The sequence below is a fragment of the Crocodylus porosus genome, unplaced genomic scaffold (assembly GCF_001723895.1).
Source record: "Crocodylus porosus isolate Cpor-Errol unplaced genomic scaffold, CroPor_comp1, whole genome shotgun sequence".
NCBI lineage: Eukaryota > Metazoa > Chordata > Crocodylia > Crocodylidae > Crocodylus > Crocodylus porosus.
In genome coordinates this window covers 26,860,084-26,877,300 of record NW_017728947.1, presented here as the reverse complement: position 1 = coordinate 26,877,300, position 17,217 = coordinate 26,860,084, and the positions used below count along the sequence as shown (strand labels likewise).

At 40.1% G+C, this 17,217-nt stretch overlaps 1 protein-coding gene across 5 annotated transcripts in view; it reads left to right on the top strand.

Moving 5' to 3' along the window:
• Positions 1 to 17,217, top strand: part of LUZP2 (leucine zipper protein 2) — a 411,554-nt gene that overhangs the window by 276,811 nt on the left and 117,526 nt on the right. For 3 of the 5 annotated variants that reach the window (XM_019551884.1, XM_019551883.1, XM_019551879.1), the window contains exon 8: positions 11,160 to 11,228. The exons of 1 other annotated variant lie outside the window; for it this stretch is intronic. In XM_019551884.1, coding sequence (XP_019407429.1) covers positions 11,160 to 11,228 — 69 coding nt within the window. The remainder of the gene's footprint in view (positions 1 to 11,159; positions 11,229 to 17,217) is intronic. One more of the 5 variants, XM_019551880.1, reaches the window with a different exon arrangement.

Here is a 17,217-nt window from a genome sequence, read left to right as displayed (position 1 = left end):
TATATTTAATTTTACAACTTCACTAGTTTCATTTTTATCTGGTCACTATGGGTACCGATATCTCTCGTGCTGAATTGTCAAGGCCAGTTTCTCTCTCAAGTAATTTGAAATGAGGCACAGACAGGGCTGTGTATATGCAGCACTGTTAATACAGAGGGATAAATTACAACCACAGAATGTGTTGTGTTAGCCTCTGACCCTTTGCCATCTGACCTTTTGCCATCGGCATCTGAAATCAAAGACTTTGATCTTTGACAATTGTTAACAGAAGTTTGCTAACAAAAGGAAAGAAAGTAACAGAACTTTAGGCTAAAGGTCCTCTGGTGTAGGGCAGCAAGGTTAGATACAAGCAGTTAGATCTGGCAAATTCATGAAATGGATTACTATATTTATAGTTCAGATGTGGACTACTCTGAATCAACTGTGAGCTGCAGCATGTTATATGCATACGTTGCAGAATGAAGAACATCATGTTATAGATTTGGGGCGGGAAGCTTTTCAGTTGTTTCTGCCCATCATCAGAGTTGCCAGTCTTAGCAGAGGAGAGTTGGTGTTTCTGATGCTACACCCTCCTGTTTAAAGGATATTTTCAGTTCCGAACTTGAGGGACTTAAACAAGAATGGACTGAATCATTGGATCTTAGCTGCCCTGGCGGCTTAGTTTTCTGCCAGCATCCTGACAATTGTGGTGGTATTTCCTGTTCTTTTTCATGGTTGACATTCAATTCCACAAGAAACTAATTTGTCTATTGATCTCAGATATTGAGGATAAGCAACATCCATTATTGTCAGTGAATTTCTGATCCTGTTGCAGCTGTAAGAAGAAAAAAGGGGAGAGAGAAAGAAACTCTCTCTCCTCTATTTTTTTCTGTGAATCATCTAAAATTAGCTTCATTGCAACAAAATATTACTAGATTATAGTAGATAAACTTTTAAAAACTAATAATACTTAGCTCTTATAAATCATTTCATAGTATGCATTTTACAAACATGACCTAATTAATCTTCATAGAGATCCCAGTGAAGTACGTAAGCACCATAAATATAATTAACATCATTTGACAGATAAGCAAGATGAGACATGCAGGCTAAATGTTTTACCCAAGGCCATACAGGGAGCCTGTCCTAGTTGGTGTTAGAATTCAAGAATTCCTGGCTCTCAGCCCAGCGCACCATCTAAGTGAGTATTCTTCATGTAAAGTACTTAGACAATTAAGGAAAGAGAAGAAAAGACCATCTAGTACCAAATTTTCAGATGTGTCCCGTCATTTTATGACTCCAGTTGCACAGCTAATTATCTCAAGTAGGCATTCATTTTTAATTATAATAATACTCCTAGGACCCTGATTCAGCAAAACATTCTAAACACAGGCTAAACTGCTTTGGTAAATCAAATCCTGTGCATATTTTCAAGCATTTGTAATTTTTTGCCCCTGTCACCTATCTCTATGGTCATATTGCACTAGGAAAAACAGAATTAGTTTAATTAACGTAAGGATAAAATCATTGGTTTCTGTACGTAAAGCACAAAATGGATATGCAGTTCTGAAATAAATTTAGGATACTAAAAGAAAATATTCAATATTGCATTCATGATCCAATTTTATACATCTCAGTATTGTTTATGAATCTTTTGTCTTACCCTTTGTATGTATTGTAATATTTGCAAAAGGAGAAAAAAATCATTGTTCTAATCTGTGTACCTATTTTAGCATATCAGTTTGTTTTATGGTGTGTTTTTAAATGATTCTGTTTCACAATTTCAGAAATGCAAATTTCATGTACTGTTTAATCCATTTTACTTTTTTCATTTAAGTTAAAATAATAACTGTTTCTCCATATAATAAAGAGGATGACATGATAAGAAAAGCTTTGGAAAGTAAAGATAAAAGAAAGAGGAACAAGAAAGAATTTTAAAGTGCTACTGACTCAGATTATGAACACCTCTGGTTTAGTTCCCTTAATCAGCACGGCCAATTTTTTTTGGCAGATGTGCCACAAAGTAACTCCACATTATCCCAGGATGTGTCTATATTAGACATGTACTGTAAAGCGAAATAATTTAGTTCCACAGTAAATATTTCAGTGTCTACATGTGCACCCCAGTTAGTGCACAGAAAACTAATAGCAAGTACTATCCTGCTTCAGAGTGTTTTTTCATGTGCAGCAGCACATATGTAGATGCTGACCTGGCTGGCTAGGGCACAAAGGTGCTTCAGTGTGGGAACTATCGCCAGCTAGCCCCATGCTGAAGCACCCTCATGACCCAGTCAGCCCCTCTGCAGCACATGGAGCTGGGTCAGAGTAACCCTGGGCTGGTAGGCTGACCCACCTGGGCTCCTTGTCAGCCAGGGCTGCTCCAACCCTGCTCAATGTGCTGCAGTCTGGCTGCACGTTAAAGCAGAACACACCCAGGAGCAATAAGCTCTAGAGTTTATAGCTGTGCAGAGATGACCTGAGCAGGGTGCGGGGCCCAGGACAAATCAGCCTGTGTGGGACCCCACCCCCAGACACAAGGAAGCCAGTGGTGGATTTGGTGGGAGGCGTGTCAGTCTGATCCACTTCCTCTTCCCAATCTGCTGCTATGCTTTTTACACTCTGGCCTGCACTCACTGCCTGATCTGTTGTCTGCTTTTTGTTTCCTACCCTATCTGCCATCCCCTCTTTGGTCTGTCACATGCCACACACAGAGGGTGTCCATGCCACTTGATGTACATGTGCCTCAGGTTGACTACCCCTGCCCTAGACCTTCCTGATAAATTCTACTGGTACCTTTGAATTACTTTAAACAATTTTAGAATTAATTTTAGGCTTAGGATAATTCTGAAGATCATTCATCCAGAGAATACATTCATCCTGGCAATGGCAGTATAAACTCTGTTTGCCCAGTTAATCTAGTACAGAGGTTCTCAACCTTTTCAGACCCAAGGCATTCCTTGGAAATGCCAGCTCTTAGCTTTTACTAGGTTTTTGACTATAGAAAAGCCATGCAGCAATTTTTCTGTTGTGAAAAACTTAGAAAGTCCACAACAGGTCAGAAGGTTTTTAACACTGTGGATTCCTATTTGAAATCTCTTGGTTTATCTAGTGAGTCATATTTGCACACCTAATAGTGCTAATGTTGAGGGGCACCCTGTGCCACTCTGGAAAACATCTCAAGGTACCCCAGGGTGCTGCACCGACCTGCTTGAGAATCACTGCTTTGGTATAACAGCAAAGCATCATACACATAGCTATGTGGCCTTTGCACCTTATACAGATGTGTGGCAACCCCATTTGAAAACTGGCATGTGGCAGGCTCTGCTGACCACCATAGATGGCAGCGGGGGTGGGCCTTGAGGGGAACAGAAGCCTTACTTGCTTGGGCAACTGCTGCTGCTATTGCTGCTGCTTCTCTCGTAGCAGCTAGTCTCCCTGTTCAGAGAGTTTGGGCAGTCACAGTGAAGAATGAGAAAATCTGGCAGCAGCAATCCCATGGCATGGGCTCCTTGGGAGATGCTCCTGGGGACCCATTTGCTTCCTCCCTCCCCAGATACGCTACTGGGCTCAGGGCTGTGAAAAGAAAACTTCTCAGAAGGAGAGCACGATTCCACTTGCCCCCCAGATGTACTGCTGGCTGTGGGGCTGTGCTGCCACTGCTATGTTAAAGACTCCCCAGGGGATTTTGGCACACTCTTATAGCACTAGCCTAGGGTTGGTGGCCTGCCCTCCCAACCCTCCCCTTCCACCCCTTACTCACTGGTTATTTATCTTCTCATCGCCATACATATCTGAAAAATTCCATCTGTGTTTCTGTGAGGTGGACACTGTACACCAAGAGCTAGATTCATTCTATGTTAGTTTATGAATCCAATATTACCATTCAGTCAACACTTAATGGATTTTATAGACATTAGGGCTGAAAGAGAACTCATAAAATCATCAGGCCCAATGATCCACGTTGCCACTGTGAGAGTTTAAAGGACTGGGAACCTCACTTGTCTGTATTTGGGTAGACCCACACCAAAAAAACAGGATTACAGGCATTGTTTCTGAAAGAATCTGCAATGAATAGTTTTTTTCCAAGAAAGCCTTTCTATTTGTGGCATGCCTAAATTGAGCATGCACACGTTTCAGTGCTTTCCTAAATCAAACCTTTAAAGATCAGCATTTTGTATTTAATTTCCAAACTGTCTTTGCTGCACAAGATGCTGTCCTGTCAGGAAATACAATATGTGGAGGCATGAGGGGTTTTTTGTTTGGTTGGGTTTTTTTACCCTTTCTGCTCTTACAGTAACAATTCTGAGAGAGAAATCTGTAAAAGTGGTATACAGCAAGTTGGCTGCATGCAGAAAATTCCTCCCCCTAAAGTAAAACTGATCGTACTACGTGTGGGGCTGTGTTTCTTTACTTATTAAAAGTCATTAATTACATGCCACAGTAAACCTGTTTCCAAGATCTGGAAAATACTGCTGTGACACAGAGGACATGCTTGTGCATTCCCTAGGAAAGAAGAGGTAAAAGTTGTAACATATTTCACACCAGAGAAGTGATGCATTTGCCATTACATTTAAATTGTCATTTTTATCTAGAAATGACAAATCTGAACATCAGATTTAATATATTTGAAATTGCTTTTGCCTTTTTAAAGGCATGCTTTGCAAAAAAAATCAGATTATTTCAGTAAAACACCACAGAAGAGCTGAATATAACGGCAGACCTATGATTGAACCGTTTTATGACAGAGGTCAGCTGAACTGGCCTTCAATGTTCCCATATTGATTTACACTTTAAAACTGTCTTTAAATATTTAACCACACTGTGGGACATTTCTATTTCCATGAAGAAACATACTACTTTAATTTAATATATTCATAACTTATGCATTATGCCTGATATTTTATCCTTCTAACAAACTATTATGCAACTGAGATTGACCACTCCCATGGTCTTTTCACGGATATCTCCAAGTGACAGATCCAGAGTCTGCATTATGCAAGAATGCAATCCTACTCTGGAGTTTATCCCAATTTGTAGAGAGGATCTTCAGTCTATTGTATCCCTTCTTATCAAATATGTTTTCTCAGAAGGATCAAGAGAGTTCAGCCCTACTATAGACCCTTTGGGAGCTGAGAACAGTCTGCAAAGACAGGAGAATTAAATAGTTTTTCCAAAGATAACATAATAAGAAAAACTATGAGATTTGATTTTTCTTCCCTATTGGTCAAAATTTGACACCATTGACTTTATTGAAGATAAAAAAAAAATAGATGTAGAAGCTAAACAATAATTGCAATACACTAACTAATAATACTTACTTATATCTGGAAGCACTAATCTAAAAAATATTACAGTTTCATTGTAGAAGAGCTATTAACAAATTCTTTATGAGAATAACTGTTGAAGATGCATGTAATTCTGTGAATATGGGCTAAGGGCATTAGATATGACAAAAACTCCTTTTACAAATTGATCTCATCTTCAGCAAAAATCATGTGCCTGGGTGAAAAATAACCCATCTTTGTAACAAATAACTGAAAAGCCCAGAATCTTTAAAAAAGAGAGGGCGGGGGAGAGGTCTTTAATGACCTCTTTTTTGAGATTATATATAAAGATTGTTTGTTTAACTTGAGATTAAGCATTTAAATAAACCATTCAAATGCATGCATTTTATTGATAGTTGAATTCCTGGACCCTTTTAAGTCCTGGGGATAAAAAAATTAATCCCACTTTATCTCTGTTTTTACCTACTATTTCTGTGTTTTTGATATGGATGTATCATTTTCATCTTTCTTTAGAGTCTTGAAGTCTTACATTGATAGAAAAAATGTTGGATGAAAGCTGACAGAGAGAAAAAAAATACAGTGCATGCACAATCAAGTACATCAGGAGAATTCTTTGAACTAACAGTTTTAGAATATTGTGTCAGATATTATCTCCATAAACAAATTAATGAGAAATACTGCATGGTTAATGACCTACAGAAATGCTCTTCAACTATCTGTGTAGCCTTGGGATAAAAAAAACAAAACTGGAAATGATTTTGGAATGTTGGAGTTCTGTTGGTTTTATAATACTCATCACTCATAGCAGGCCTCAGTGATTCCAGAAATATGCATCTCAATATAATGAAAAGCCAAACATTGATCTTTTTTTTAAGCAATTTGTGTATCTAGAAATTTCCCACTGTTAGGACATTGATGTTTTGGTGTAGCTGACTTCAAGTGGTTAGGTGCCAAGTAATTCCATCTCAGAAATTACTAAGAAAAAAATATAGTAATTAAAAAGAATAGATTTAGGGATGTGACTCCACGCTGCCTTAGTTACATGGGAGTCTTTGCCAGGTCAAGGAAACACCATGATCAAAACAAGCAGGTAATTACAACTATACACAGGAGTTTATGGCTGGAAGGGACCTCATGAGATCATCAGCTCCAGCTCCTGTGCTCTGGGCAGGACAGACTTCTGAGGTGAAATCACCATAGCAAGTTGTGCATCCAGTCTCCTGCTTGAGGTGCATCTGTGGATGCATGACAAGGTATGGTTGGCCTTCCTGACTGCGTCCCAACACTACTGGCCCATGTTCATTTTGGCATCAATATTGACTCCAAGATCCTTTTCTGCCTCTGTGTTGACAAGAAGAGAGTTCCCCAGCCTGTAGGTATGGTGCTGGTTCTTCCTCCCCAGGTGCAGCACCTTGCACTTGTCAGGGTTGAATCCCATCCTGTTCTCATCCGCCCACCCCTGTAACCTGTGGATGTCCGATTGTAGCCTATTCCTTCCTTCTAACGTGCCCACTTCCCCCCACATCTTAGTGTCATCTGCAAATTTGAACAGGGTGCTTTTTGCCCCCTTGTCCAAGTCACTGATGAAGATGTTGCACAGTGCAGGCTTGAGGACTGAGCCCTGGGGGACCCCACTGCCCACATCCCTCCAGGTCAAAGAAGACCCATCCACCCCCACTCTCTGGGTGTGGTCCTCCAGCCAGTTAGTGACCCATTTGACTGTGTAGGTGTCAACGCCACAGTCCCCTAGTTTTTTAATGAAAATGGGGTGAGAGACAGTGTTGAAGGCCTTCCTAAAGTCTAGAAAGACTATGTCCACTGCTACTCCTGCGTCTAAGGATGTTGTGACCCAGTCATAGAAGGCCACCAGGTTGGTCTGACCTCTAATGAACCCATGTTGGTTGCCCCTAAGCATAATCTTCCCTGCTGGCCCCTCGCGGACATGCACCAGGATAATTACCCAGGATCAAGTTAAGATTAACTGGCCTATAGTTTCGTGGGTCCTCCTTCCTCCCTGTTTTGAAAATGGGAACCACAGTGGCCCTTTTCCAGTCCTCTGGTACCATGCCAGAGCACCATGGGTGCTCATAAACCTGTTCCAGGGGTCCTGCAATGACCTCTGCTAATTTCCTCAGCACTCTGGGGTGGAAATCATCAGAACCAGCTGATTTAAATATGTCCAGTCATTCCAGAAGTTCCCTGACTAGGTCCTCACTGACCCTAGGCCTGGGTGCGACTCCCCTAGGGCCTACAGGGGTCTCACTGGGGGTGGTGACCCAGTCTCTGCTCATAAAAATGGAGGCAAAGAAATTGTTAAATTGGTTAGCTTTGTTGTCTGTTGCAATGACCAGATTACCTAGCATGTCATGTAGAGGCCCCACGTCACCTGGTACCTTCTTTTTACCCCCTATGTATTTAAAAAAGGATTTCTTGTTGTCCTTGATCTGGGTAGCTAGTCCCAGTTCCATCTCCACCTTGGCCTTCCTAACCGCCCCCCTACAGCCCTGAGCAACCGAGGTATAGTCCTCCCTGGTGATGGCCCTTCCCTTCCATTGGGTGTATGCCTCCTTTTTAGCTAGGAGACTTTTCCTGTATGCTTTTGGTGAGCTATGGGGGTTTTTGCGCTCTCTTGCCCCCTTTGTTGGGATTACCTCCCTTTGGGCTTGGAGGATTGCCTCCTTAAGGAATGACCACTCTTCTTGGACACCTGACTCCTCTCCCCTCTGGGGCCTCAGTGCCTCCTTGACTATTCTCCTTACCTCATTGAAATCCACCCTCCTGAAGTCCAGGGCTGCTGCCTTGCTGCCTTGTCCCTCCAGGTCAAAAATGCAGTCTATGGCTGCATTTATGCTTAAATAATCTGGGACAATTATGTAAGGTTTGTTTCATAGTTTCATAGTTGGTAGGGTTGGAAGGGACCTAAGCAGGTCATCAAGTCTGACCCCCACCATGGGCAGGAAAGGATGCTGGGGTCAAATGAACCCAGATAGGTGATTGTCTAGCCTCCTTTTAAAGATCCCCAGGGTAGGGGTGAGCAACATGTCCATTGGAAGTTGGTTCCGGCTCCTAGCCACTCTGAGTGTGAAGTAGCGCCTCCTGATGTCTAGCCTGAACCTACTCTCCGTCAGTTTATGGCCATTATTCCTTGTAACTCCCAGTAGTGCTTGGGGTAACACAGACTCTCCCATTGCCTGCTGGTCCCCCTTGGCAAGTTTGTAGGTGGCCACCAGACCCCTCTCAGCCTTTTTTTGTGTAGGCTGAACAAGTTCAGGTCCTGTAGTCTCTCCTCATAGGGCCTACCCTGTTGCCCCCTGATCATGTCAGAGGCCCTTCTTTGGACCTTCTTGATGCTATCCACATCCCTCCTGAAGTGTGATAGAAGACCTACCTAGAGATACATGAACAGACATTTGAATGCTGAGCTCCTGAAGAGGAGAGAGCTTGCATTGCTGACACCGAACAGCTAGGGTTATGTTGTGCATGCATTTCAGCATGATCTTCAGGCTTCCTCATTCTTGAGGTAGAATGGCATGAGTGTACAGGGCACCCTTGATTGGCTGACCCACACTGCCTGTGTCTCCCTGCAGCACAATGTTAGGATTGAGAAGGGGTCATGTTCAATTTGCTGCTCAGATGAAGCAGGAAGCCCAGCAAGTGAAACACTGTCTCCTGGAGGGGAGGGAGCAAAGCTATAGGACTCTGCCATAGCTTCTCTCAGAAGAGAATGTGTGTAGGTGTTCACATTCCCAGGAGACACTGTCCTGGAAGTGATTTAACCCTAGTTGTTCCCAGGTTATTTTTTGCTTGGAGCAGCCATTTTGGCTGAGTGTATACTGTTACAGAGTTTCTAAGGAAATAGTTTTGAACATTAAAAATGTTATAACGACTTTAATGAAATGTAAAATCTGAATCTGTATCCAAATACTAACTTCAATGCAAGTCCTGCCTAAGGTAAGGTAAGGACTTGCACTATCGTTAGTATTGTCTTTAATAGTCTGAGAAACTATGTTAAACAAGATTACTTAATAGCAAGTGTGAGACAGTTACTAGAATCAATAGCTTTAAAGTTGCCAGTAATTTATATACTCTGTAGAACTCACTGTGTACCTGCTTCACTTTCCAACTAAGTCAGGGAGAGTTTTTCTGTTGCCATCATCTAGAAGCAGATCTGACTTAAAGGACTGTCCTATATGCATTGGACTTCCTCTAACTAGTACACCAAATATTAAACAAAAAAAAAAAGAAAAATAAAATTGTAGGAAAGACTACCATTGTGAAGTGGGCAATGAATTCCAACTGACCAGAAAGCAGGATCAGAAGAGTTAAGAGAGAAAAGAGAACATACCTGTGTAGTGTCAGACAAGCCAAAGTCTGATCCTTTATTTAAAGGTGTATAAGGAACAGAGGGGGAGAGCTCTTGTAAGTCTTTGATGAAATGTCTTAATTTGAATCCACATATCCTATATAACAAAGCAGGGAAAGAATTCTGACTGAACAATTTAAGTCAATGCCAGTTCTACACTTTGCAAGTAATTTGTATCAGCACAGCCATTTGTCTTTTGTGGTTAAAGGACTACAGTGATAGGCCTTACAAAAATAATTAAGAACATTTGATAGTATTTTTGCCCCCTGCCATTACTGGGATTAGAAACTTGCATCTAGAGGACACTGCAGTAAATTCTGGCTTTAGTTACAGCCATCCTGCTTGACTGACTTCACTGTGTCTGATGATATATTAATGAAAGCATGGACAATAAAAGCAAGTGTTGCAAATACTAAGTACAAGATTCTGTCTCTATGCCCATGCTGTGATTTCAGAAACTCTTTCCATTCTGTTACATGCTATCTAGATCTGGGTCTGGGTATGTAAGAGTAAGCCAGTCTACATCCCCACATTTGACCTGGGAAGAGAGGCCAAAGGAATGGATGGAGATTTGTCTCTGCCTTTGCATTCCCTGATGAAAAAAACTGAAATGGAGTTTTAGATTGGGAATCATATAATGCACTAGTGTGCTAAGCCAGGAGACTATTATTAAAAAATGCAGTGTGAAACATGTGACTTAGAGAATTTTCTCTAAGTCTTAGCATTTTAGACCTACTTTTGTAATAGTTCAGCCTATTTACCATGCTCTATTCTACACTGTGCCTAAAAAAAAATCTAATTAAATACAAAAATTATGGATAGACATTTTCTGGGATTTTTTTCCCCATAAAAATGCTGTCAGGTTCAAATGTTGAAAAATCCCATGGAAAATGCCTGATTTTGCTGAAATTCTAACTCTGGCTTTTTTTCCCCCTGCTTATGTCAAGATCCCATGGCAAAATCCTTCTTCCCAACAGACTTTTCTTAGTCCTCAGCAGCATACAAGGCAGCTGAATGGGGAGTCAAGCCTTTGGAAGTCCTGATAGTGCCAGGTCATAGACTCTTGGCAGCGCATCCGGAGTTCATTGCTTTGGGGTGATAATCTAATGTGTTTTCTTGGTATATCAGGCTCTGAAGCTCCTATCTCCTCTGCAGCATATGCTGATTGGGTACCATTACCATAAACCACCTGGAAGCCCAAGATCCCAGGGTCCTGGCTCCTTAGCAGCCTGGAATACCAGGACTTAAGGGCTCCCTAGGTGAAGGGCAGCTCAGCAAGTGGTCTGCTCGTGAAACCAGGGCTTCCAAACTCCTGCATAATCAGCAGTACTCATATCAGGGAGCTTGAGAACTGAGGATTCCTTGAAAGCCTTCTTGGTAGCCAGTCTAAGTTCCTGGAAACAGGCTTCTCAGGCTTACCACTTGAGGTCAGTCCTGGGATTCCTTTACCAGCTCCTATCCTAAGTCTGATGATGTCTCTTTCTTTGGTTACTCCTTTGTTCTGAACTCTTCCTCTTCTCCCTTCACCCCAGAGCAGAGCTAATGGACAGAGAGACCTAATGGATGCAGTAAGTTCATCTATCAGAATATTCTCTTTCATGGTAAATATTGAGTTTTCAAGAATTTGTTGTAAAATCTAGCCCTGGGAAGGCAAAGGAATGAGTCCTAACACATTTGCTTTAGAAAGACTAGAAAAGGGACAGAGGTATAGTTAATTTCATAACTTTCACATGCTCTTGGCAAATATTGAGTATACACTATTCAGTAATAATATAATATGTTATACAATATTACATTTCTAGAGATATGGGTCTGATATCCACTTTTTTTCAGTCATAGAGTGGTATTTTAAGTTCAGGAAGAAACACTGAGGAAAAAAAGTTAATAAGCAGAGAAAAGTGACGCTTGTATTAATGAAAACCACAAAGGTCAAGAATCACCATTATGAGTGAATATCCAGAGTAGTCACTGATGAAGAATAAAAGCATTAAGGTATTAATGAGCATGTTCATCAGGAAAATGTATACTCCATGAGGATTTTGGGAAGATTCATATATTAAGTAGGCTTACTTTCTTGTTATACCAGCCTGAAATATAAATCAGATACTTTTGAACAGCTGGTTTTAGCTGTGGATTTGATTAAGCTATATAGCACCAACAAAAAGTGTCATTTTCAGTTATATTTAATGTTCTTTTCTGTAGAAAATAGTGACGCTCAGAGGCTTTTAGTATGTGGGCATGTCTACATGAGACGTTTACTCTGCAGTAGACTAATTAGATACACAGTAATTGTCTTGGCATCTACACATGTGCTTCTCTTGTGCTGGAGTAAATTTATTTACTCTGCAGTAGAATAGCATTCATATTTAAAAGTATTTGTATTTACACATACTATCATGTTGTGGAATAAAAATCTCCACAGTAACACACATGTAGATGCTGGCTGGTGAACAAGGGTGCTTCAGTGCAGGGGGTGCCTGCTGGCTAGACCCTGCACTGAAGCACCCTTCTACACCAGCTAGGCCCACCACTGCATGTTGAGCCAGGGGAGCAGCCCCAGGCTAGAAAGCTGACACCCTGAGGCTGCGTCCAGCCAGGGCTGCTCTTATCTGGCTGAACATGCTGCACTCCCAGGCATATGTTCAGATGGCAATAAACTCCAGAGTTTATTGCTTCACATTAATTGCACGCATGGGCATACCCAGTGTGTTCTTCTAAGAAGCAAATGTCTACAGAGTAAGTACAGTAAAAAAAAAATTCATAAACCTTCAGTGGCAGACCCTCTTTCCTGTTAGATAGGTATCCCTTCTAGAATTTGCAATTAAAATTAGAAAATATAAAAGAAATACAAAAAAGGTAATATTCTATCCTTGTTTTTCCTAAATTATTATTTATTTAGGGCTAAATGAAGAACTAGAATTAACATCTATCTGCTAGTCATACATAATCAAATGTGATCCAGTGTTTCCTAACTGATCAAAATGTGTAATTCTATCCTCATATGCAGGTATAAACTAGCTCAAACTGATAGTTGAAACTGTTTTCAAGAAATCAATTGCTTGCAACACAAAGTCATCAGTTATCTAAAATCTCATTCGAGATTCAAGAAAAATCACTTCTTGATTGACTAAGTGTCAATGAATAATCATTTAAAAAACTCAGTATTTTAATATTGGTAAATGAATAATTGATTTAATCCAGAGCTATACATCCGATAATCTGTAGAGGCAAAAATAATTTGGTTATAATTATAACAAGGGATAAGTACAGATGTTCAAAAAGCCTGAGGCTTTATACAAAGATCTCTCTGTTAGGTTGAAAGGGAACAGAACAGATGTTTGATGTTGGCGAGGGGCATGGGGCTCTGAGCCTGCCTGCATGGCCTAGGCCAGCTGGGGGTGTTTTCATACACCTTCTAGGAGGCTGCTGAAAAATGTAGAGTCCAGCTGAGCAGTTGGCCACCCCTGATTAGCCAGCATGGACCCTCTCCTCAGCCCCATACTCCCAGCTGACTGCACTGCAGAGAATCTACTACCTTACCCCACCATATCAGGATTCAAGGCCGCTGATCCAGATGAATTAAGCACCGGTTGACTATCACCCTTCAAAGGCCATCACTTAATCCTTTATTACCCTCAGAGAAGAGCTAGGGCTTTATGGGTTCAGTATCTCAACCCAAAGGGAATCAATTGTTACGTGCGTTCTGTTAAACTATGAATACCCACTGGGAGGAACAAAGTCCAATATGAATCAAATAACCGAAGTCCATTAACTCATGAACTTGGGGGGGTGGGGCGGGAGAAACTAAAGCACATTTCTTGTTATAGATATGTATGCAACCAATCCTGGAATTAAAATGCTTAAATGATTAACAACCTCTGCAATAGATGTCAGGAAAAACAGGGAAAGCAAAAATAAAAAGAAGGTACCATAGCTCCTGGCTTACCATGTGTCCTGATACGCTAATCCAGGCATCTGCCCTGCTTCTATTCTCCTCAGTATTCTCCAGCAACTCTGGGCTCTCATCTTGTGCTTCCTGCCATGTGTCCCAGCCCTACACACTGCAGAGGCTTCCATCCAATCCTCCCCACACTGCCCAGCAGCTCTGGGTCTGCCTCTGTGCCCTCTGCCATGCATCCTGGCTCCTCAGAGGCTTTCCTTCCCTGCCTCTACATAACTCTTTGTGGCTTCCCTCTACTTGGAGCTGCCTGTGCCCCTTGTCCTTCCCTCTTTCTTGTCCCACCCTCTTTCTCCTCTGGGAGTTTCCTGGACTAGTGTAATCTGGATGTGAAAGCATGTGACTCTGGGTACTCAGTGGTACAGCTTTCCCCCTAGACGTTGCTCCCATCCAGCCCTCACCTGCCACCATCCAGGCTCCAGCCTGTGAAGCACCCTTCAGGGTAACTCCCCTGTGGATAAACAGGGAAGTGCCGGTGCACCCTGTTATATTAGTCAAGATGGCAGAATCTAGACTTATGCCTGGTTTATTTCATGAACTATCAGGAACAGAAAACCATGGATAGAAATACAATAGAATCATGCTCATAGGCAAATTCAGTTAAACTAGAGGTAAAAAGGTACTTTTCAAGCAGAGTGAACTAGGAAGAATTAGAAGAAAGATTTTTCAGGGTAAACCAGTTGAGTAGCCAAGCTTTGAAAGAAAGTTTAGGGTAAAGATATCACTTTCTCTTGTTAAATTACCAGTAAAGCCAAAGCACGAGAAGGGTCTATGTTTAGAACTTATCTTTACATAGGTGTAAATGCTTTGATAGGAGATGGATGAGCCACTGGTGATAATATAGTAAGTTCAAGGTTTCAGATAGAGAAATATGTCTGGGGGACGCAAAGAAGATCTTTGGTTCCATGTCTCTCCTGTGGAAAACTGAAGGATTTTGCATGGAGCAACATAAGCCACACTTTTTTGGAAGATGTTTTTGTGGCCACCAGTGAATATGTCTTCTCAGTTGTCCAGGGCAGCATTATAGCTGATTTCTAGAAGAATGAAGCTTCTGGCCTGCAGGTCTTACACAACTTAACTCCTTTATTGCTTGCTATATGCATCTTGCTTTAAAAGAGAGATCAAGATGTATCTTTAGACTATCCACATGATGTGCAGAATATGATGAATAAAGTCTTTGCTAAGTAGCTAGAGTCACTGTGCCAAAAAGGGGGCATCAGTTGCATGTTTTTACATATTATTCATTCAAATACATATATGCACAAAAATCCTCAATCTGGCCTTGATTATCATGGCATCAATAAATCCAGAGTCATTCAGTGTAATTTAAGATTTGAATATAGTCCAGTCTCTCTTTAGACCTATAAATAGCTGTGGCATTTTCTTAAAGGTACTTTAAAGTAAAATAGGATGAGCATATTGATTTCAATGGGAATTTGGATCTGTGTACTGGGTGGGTCTCTGAGTGTCTTATTTAAGTTACTGAACTGACAGTAATTGCTCAAAGTAGTGTCAGGGAATAAAACAAAATAGTTCATTTAATTTCTTTTCTCTTAAAGCCTGATTCTTCAAGGTCCTGAATCCAATGACAAACTCAGTACTTTCAGTTTTCATAGAGCTTGATTGAGGTCAGTGATTCTCTGCACCACACAGAAACAAGCCCTTATAGTAGGTATAGTTAAAACTTTCTCTTTAGCAGTAAGAAAGATATAATCAAATAATAATAATAATAGTTGATATTATTTGAAAAAGCTGCTTAAACTATTTGTATCTTTTTGCTGATAAAGCAAAGAAAAACTTCATTCCCCGTAACTGTTTAGTACCAGCTTTTAAAGAAGGCAGTATTCAAATGGATTTCCAAACTTTTTGTATAAATGTTATTCTTTACTCAGCCTTTACAATTTTTCATTATTTTTTCTCATCGGAGTTTTGTTGATTTCCATAGTTACAACAGAACTATGTTCCCAAAGTTACAACAGAATTTTAAAAATTATAGAAAAAATAATTGGTTACTCTAAAGTTACAGGAAGTTAAAAACTAAAATACCAAGGTTTAAACATCAGTTATTGCTCAATGAATATTGTTATTTCAACAAGAAAACTTAATCATAAACTAAATGCCATTGTGTGGCAGCTGGATTGTTACCACTGGACCATGAATTAAAATGAATTTACACAAAGTCTTCCACTATCCAAAGTTCCCTTAAAATCAGTGGAAAAATGCCTTTTATTTCAAGGGACTCTGAATAAGAAAGACCTTTACTTTTCTTAGAAACATATATGTTATCTTACCTGACCATACCAGTACTATGTCTGTCTTTAGTAATGACTGGTGTCAGATGTTTGAAAAGATAATGACACACAAAAAATAGTGAAAAATTATAGAATATCATGGTAATGGGGAAGGTTTCATCTGCTCTCATCTCATTTAGTGGTCAGTTTATGCCCTGAAGCTGTGACATGGCTGGAAGATATATTTCTAACTACAGATGCTATTGTTCTCCACAAAAATGCCTAAGCCTTTTTTAAATGCAGTTAAACTCTTTTCGTGTAGTTAGAGACTGGAATGCTCAGTGTCATGGCTTTTGTCAGTTTAAACCAGACATTTAAATCTAAATATTTAATATAATTTCTGGCATTTAATTCTGCACATAACCTTTTGTTAGATTCAGATTGTTCACTAATGCATATCTTTGACTACCCTTAATAACGTAGGAAAATGTCATTTATGTAAAGTCTGTACTGCAGTGTACAGTAAGCATACCTTTATGAGAGCTAGTTTGCAGGTCAGAAGTGGAGTAGACATATCAGCACAGTGTTCTACATGCTAAATAACATGTTGCAACAGTACCTGAAATACCTACAGTATACTTCAGTGTTCAGTAAAGAAATACCCTTAGAAAATCTTCCCTGAGAAAATCTTTACCTGGCAAGGTATCAGATAAGTCAGGCATCAGAATAGCAGTATCCTAGGGGAAAATTAACAATAAGTTTTAGTAATTGATTGTTTGCAAATGTCTAATCAAAAGTAAAAAATATTGTGTTTTTTATAACTGATGAGATAGAATGCATAGAGCTAGTCATATGCATGATGTATGTTGTCTCATTAAAATTTCCAATGGAAAAGATAACCATCTGCTTCGGAGTACCCCTTCCCTTTTCATTCATATACACTGAATGTAACTGCAGGGCTATTTACATTTGAAAGTACTGCAATAAAAGAAAAAACACAACATCCTTTCTTTTTGGTTATATAGTAACCAAATGTAATGTGATATTACATTATTGGAGGCATAGCCAGAGGAAGCTAAAGATCCTTAATTCCTTTAAAGTCTAATTCCTTGCCAGAATTTTATTTTTCTGCAGGGAGAATTCCATTGAATTGTAATAGATTCCTAGTGGAAAAATGTCATTCTTCAAAATTACTCAAGTCAAATTATACATATATAAGTCAGTAGAATGACTGGCACCAATATTTAATAAATTGTCAACATCAAGGTTTGCTTCTCAAGAAATGATGTTTACAATGAGAAAATAATAAAATGCACTGTAAAAAGAGAAAACCTCTCCAGTATGTCTTCCATCTAAATTTTGTGACCCCATATTTGAATCCCTGTGTCTCCAAAGACATTC